General features: G+C 49.1%; 1 protein-coding gene across 1 annotated transcript; it reads right to left on the reverse strand.

Annotated features, from left to right (window-relative positions):
- Window positions 1–6: 6 nt before the first annotated feature.
- On the reverse strand, window positions 7–5,498 carry LOC116379057 (cullin-9-like). The gene is made up of 11 exons (XM_031840972.1): window positions 5,236–5,498; window positions 4,959–5,157; window positions 4,618–4,819; window positions 4,342–4,535; window positions 3,755–3,951; window positions 1,340–1,485; window positions 1,154–1,242; window positions 969–1,074; window positions 647–874; window positions 462–552; window positions 7–363 (listed from the first exon to the last, which is right to left on the reverse strand). Exons 1-11 carry the CDS (start codon window positions 5,366–5,368, stop codon window positions 122–124), a joined length of 1,827 nt encoding a protein of 608 aa, XP_031696832.1. The 5' UTR covers window positions 5,369–5,498; the 3' UTR covers window positions 7–121.
- Window positions 5,499–5,569: the final 71 nt, after the last annotated feature.

The raw sequence follows: 5,569 nt of genomic DNA on the forward strand, positions 1-5,569 counted from the left end.
ATTTAAATATTCTCCATGTTTAAACTCCAGATTAATTTAAATATTCTTCATGTTTAAACTGCAGATTAACTTAAATATTCTTCATGTTTAAACTCCAGATTAATTTAAATATTCTCCATGTTTAAACTGCAGATATCCCGTTGTTTTCTGAGCAGATGGAGAACATGAGTTCAGATCTCAGCCTCTTGTACCTGATGACGACTCCTTTGTGCATGTAGATGTTGATGAAGTGTGAGCCGGTGCAGCCGTTGGACTCCCAGTAGGTTTTGGGGTTCTTGTCGGTCAGTTTGTTAGCTCGATGGTGATTGGATGAAACCTCCACCTTCTCCCAGCACTTGTCCTCCTTGAGTTCCACGCTGGAGCCTGAACACAGCACGTTATCTTCATTTTAAATTACAGCATTTACGACTTTATCGGATGTTGAGTGAGAAAAAAAGATGGATGGTTGACTGTGAACCGACCTTGGCAGAGGTTCCTGAGGAACACGTCGAAGAACGGGATGTTGATCGGCTGATGGCTGCGGCGATGCTCCTCGATCTGACCCAAGACCAGCTGACAGGAAACAGAAGTATTGATCAACCTTAGAGGCTCTCTGTGGGTGATGATGAATAGTGGTTCCTTCCAGGTCAGATTGTATTCTGCGTACCTGGATGCATCCGGCCAGCACGCTGGTGGTCATCTTCTTGTAGAGGCTGGCGTACTTCTCACAGTCGGCGATGAGGTCTCTGAGCTCGGTGACCTGCAGCAGGTTGGTGCTGTGTTTGTCCAGAACTTTAACCAGAGCCTCTTTGGTCCCCAGGCGACACATCACCACCGTGTAGTCCTTGTTCAGGGACGCCAGCCGGTACAGGAACCGGATGAACAGCTGGACCACCTAGAAACAACCAAGCACAAGGGGGGGTTAGCGTAGAACCCAGAGGCGGTCTCAGCGTGCCCCCCCCCACCTCCTCCTCCTGGTCTGAACCCACCTCTCTGTCGCTGATGAAGGCCGTCATGGAGGACAGGCAGGGCTCGATGCTCTCGTGCCACGGCAGCATGTCCTCCTGGTAGTTGTCTAGGAACTTGTTCAGGATCCTGTAGGAGACAAAAACAGCCAATCAGACGAGCTCCGCATCATCATCATCACCGTCGTCGGGTCGGAGGTCACAGGTACCTGAGGATGGACAGCTGGACTGCCCGGTCGGCTCGGTGCTGCTCCATCAGACGGACCAGATCCTGATAAGTGTCCCGGTTGTGAGTCACCTGAGATGACGACATCATCAATATGAGGCGATAAAATCAACATCGCCGATCGGATCAATACCTCTGAACATGAATGGATCAATAAGTGGACCAGTACCTGGCTGCGCTCCTCCAGCTGAGAGGTGTCGTCACACAGCAGCTGCTCCAGAGTCTGGATCACCTCCTTAGTGGCCGTCAGCTCCTTCAGACTCACCACCACCATCTGCAGCTCCGTATCCTTAAAGTCCAGCTGCTCATGACTCTCTGAGCACCACAGAAGAAGAAGAGTGGATTATAGATCAGATTGTAGAAAGATCGTAGAAAAGTATGAAAGCATAGCCATTATAACCTGTAACCCTTTTGATTTCAAAGTATAACCAGCACAACATCTAGCATGTTTACACTTTTTATAACCATCATAATGTGAATTGTTTTATTTTATGATAGCTGTGATTTAACATATAAACTGTTTAGAGTTAGACACTTTGTTTAAAATAGTCACTTGAGCCTTACAGTGCTTCTGGTTCTAGCAGGATCAAACCAGTTACCACCAGTTACATTCTGTGTCAGCTCTAGAGAGAGGAGGACTCATGTGTGTGTGACACATGAAATGAAGGAGGTGCCAGCCTTAGAGCAGCATAAAAAGCAGCAGAAAACAGTGAGAAAATAAGACCCCTTTTCTGTCTTACCCACTTAGAGGACAGAAGACGCTTTTGCTATCAGAGGATAGCATCAAAAGGAAAGATAGACCCCCCCATAAAAGTAGGAATGTCAGAGAGCTGACTGGAGAATACCTCAGTACAAAATCAGTGAAGGCTGACAAAGAGGAATGCTAGAATTAGTTCTTGTAGCCACTGTAACCGTTTCATTGAATTGAAATTGTTGTATGTGAATCTTGTGTGAAAACCAGAAATAAAAACACAGCCTTACATTTAGTAAGTGACTGAAACCAAAACAGTGTTCTGGTCCTTTAGAACAGTTTAACCCTCTCCCCCTGTCCATTAACGGTGCGATAAGATGTGACGACTGAAACATGCAGAGGAGCTGAAGGTGAGTTCTCTGGGTGAAGACTTGGCAGTGTTAGTCATAAATGGTGAGAATGTTCACAATAGGCAATAGTAAAGTATAGACGATGTACATAACTATTACATACAGGGTGTTAGGGTTACATCCCATTGAGAGCGCCGAGGGCATTAGCCCTAAAAGACTTTCAAGAAGACAATTAATTCCGAAATCCTAACTATTTAGCTACAGGGTGAGATAAAAGGCCGAAGGTATTGTTCCGAGACCTCCAGGAGGAACGTATATCCTCGCAGGTGGGACAGCCGACGGAGTAACCACTGTGTTAGGTGCGAACTACTTCCCCGCCTTGAAACGGGGCAGGAGCCGCTCACGCTACAGTATACAATTAAATACCTGGTGTCAATATGACGGACGTGGAAATGATTGGGATTATTAAATCAACACATGATATAGTGTTGGTTCTGTTGCCCCCTGCGGACTAAAGTGGTCGTGTCTCTGAGCACCAGAGTCTCTTTAGAAAACCTCTCATTCTACTGCAGCAGGGTCTGACAGTCTGACCCTCTCAGTCCTGGTTCAGGTTCTTCTGTGACTTCCTTCCCTCCAGCGGGTCCAGCAATACGTCCTGGGTCTCCAGCAGACAGGAGAAGCTCTGCTCCTGGAGGAAGAGGAGGAGGAGATGCTGCTGCTGCCGGGAGGTGAGCTCTCCTCCTCCCTCCGGAGCTCCTGGATCTGGGTCTGTCCACGGTGGACCGGTCTCTGCTGGAGGCCCCGCTGGAATCTGAGCTGAAGGAGTTTAACTATATAGAAATAGACCATCTTCTCGCTGATGCTTGTTCATATAGAGCAGAGGTCTTCAACAGGGGGTCCGCGACCCCTAGGGGGTCCGCGGAGGTACTGCAGGGGGTCCGCGGAATGTTTGGATGATTAAACAAATTTTTTTTTCCCCCCAAAACATGAATGTGTCCATTATTGTAATAGTTCAGTTTTGTATGCAAGATAACAGGTATGTTTATGCATGGCAGTGGCACTAATAGGCCATCACTCATTTATCGTTTCCACATTTATGTTTAAAATGAAAACATCCATTTGAATAGCTTGCATGATGATTATCATGCAATTAACAGACAATGTTGATGTTGGCATTGGTATCAGCTGACAAGTTATGTTTATAAATGGCAGTGGCACAGCCCCCTACTCACTGTACCTTGCACATGTTTAAAATAACAACATGAATATATGGACCTGTGTGTTATTTGAATAGCTTAGTATTGAATGCACAATAAAGAGGTATGTTTATACATGGCACTAGGCCCAGTTTAATATAAAACACAACTTAATACAATATATATATAGTCGGGGGTCCTGCTCAATCTCTCTATCAGTTTGGGGGTCCTTGGCCTGAAAAACATTGAAGACCCCTGATATAGAGGATCAGGACTACACCGAGACTGGTTCAGATAAAGATACAGTTGACTGTGTGGTCATGTGACTGTGAGGTCATGTGACTGACCTTTGCTCTCCAGCTTGTGCACCATGGAGATGTGGTTGAGGGCGATGATGGCCAGCATGGTCTCTGCACTGGACAGAGTGAGACACTTCTTCAGGACGGAGGCAACGCCGGCGGACACCAGCTGCTCCGCCAGACTCTTGTGGTTGGAGATAAGCATGATGACCACCAGCAGGCCGCTACGCACCGACAGCAAGCAGCTGGAGATCAGAGGAGGACCGAGAATCAGTAAAAAAAAGGGGGGATTCATCGAAAGGGAGCCGAAGGCGGCAACTTACCCTTTAGTCTGCAGCATGAGGCCGATGGAGGTAACTTACCCTTTAGTCTGCAGCATGAGGTCGATGGAGGTAACTTACCCTTTAGTCTGCAGCATGAGGCCGATGGAGGTAACTTACCCTTTAGTCTGCAGCATGAGGCCGATGGAGGTAACTTACCCTTTAGTCTGCAGCATGAGGCCGATGGAGGTAACTTACCTTTTAGTCTGCAGCATGAGGCCGATGGAGGTAACTTACCCTTTAGTCTGCAGCATGAGGTCGATGGAGGTAACTTACCCTTTAGTCTGCAGCATGAGGTCGATGGAGGTAACTTACCCTTTAGTCTGCAGCATGAGGTCGATGGCGGCAGGGACGGCTCCCAGCAGGCCCTTGGAGCCTTCGGGCGTGGCCGAGCCGATGCTGGCGAAGATCTCCAACATCATCTGAGTGCCGGACTCGGAGAGCGGGAGGCTGCTGCTGCCGACGCTGTGCAGGTCGTGTTTACTGGCTCCAGAGATTACCTTCAGAGTCTGACAACAACAACAACATCAAACATTTAACACACGTTTCTCTCCACTTAGACTTGAGTAGATATGAGGAAGGAGGTCTCACCGCGAGCGCCAGCTGCTGGACGTGAGTGACGGTGGAGAACTCCTGCATGCAGGACAGGACGGCTTTGACTCCGCCCTCGGTGGCAAAGGAGACCCTCCACTCGTACTTCAGCATGAGGAGGTGGGTGAGTCTTAGCGTGCTGACCACCAGGTCTTTGGAGGACGAGCCCAGCAGCTCCACCAGCAGCTTCAGCACCTTGTCCCTGAGGGGGGACGGACAAACACCAACACTGAGCATCAGTCGGGACTTTGGTACCCAGAGATACTGTCTATTACCCTCCGGCTCTGTGTATTTCCTGGAGTGTTTTACCGATGAGCCCCGTCTCTGTAATGGATTCTCACCGTATGGTCTGGGCGGAGTCGCTCCTCATGGAGTTCTTCTCCTGGACCCCCTTCTCCCCCAGCAGCCTGGTGACGAAGAGGACAGCGGCCAGCTGCTGGACCTGGTCTGAGCCCGACCCCCCCTTCTTCAGGACGTCCACCACCTCCCCCAGCTTCTCCAGCACTGTCTTCTTACCCTGGACCCGAGGGTTGTTGAACACTGCAGGGGAGGACAGGACAGCAGGTCTACAGACGGTCCCCTAATCAATATATTTATTTATCTAAGGAATCTCCTTACCTTTCATCTTGTCCTCCAGGTCTTCAGGGTAGATGCTGTCGTCCTCCGAGGGCAGCTCGCTCTCCGGCTCCGGGCTGCCACAGCCTGAATCAGCAGGAAGTTCCTTCTTTGCCTTCTTGGAGACGGAGCCCATCGCTGAGGAAGAAGAGGTGGAGGCTGATGATGAAGAGGAGGAGATCTGTCCCCCACCACCACCTCCTCCACCCAGACCGGACGAACCCAGAGAGCTTTCAGCTGGAAACAAAGCACAGTCAGAGTCATGGACATCTCTATATATCACTGCTTTATATATAACCAGAGATGTCTCCGTGTGTCCTCACTGCTTTATTTTATT

This window comes from Anarrhichthys ocellatus, unplaced genomic scaffold, assembly GCF_004355925.1.
Source record: "Anarrhichthys ocellatus isolate YVR2014 unplaced genomic scaffold, GSC_Weel_1.0 scaffold3634, whole genome shotgun sequence".
Classification (NCBI taxonomy): Eukaryota; Metazoa; Chordata; class Actinopteri; order Perciformes; family Anarhichadidae; genus Anarrhichthys; species Anarrhichthys ocellatus.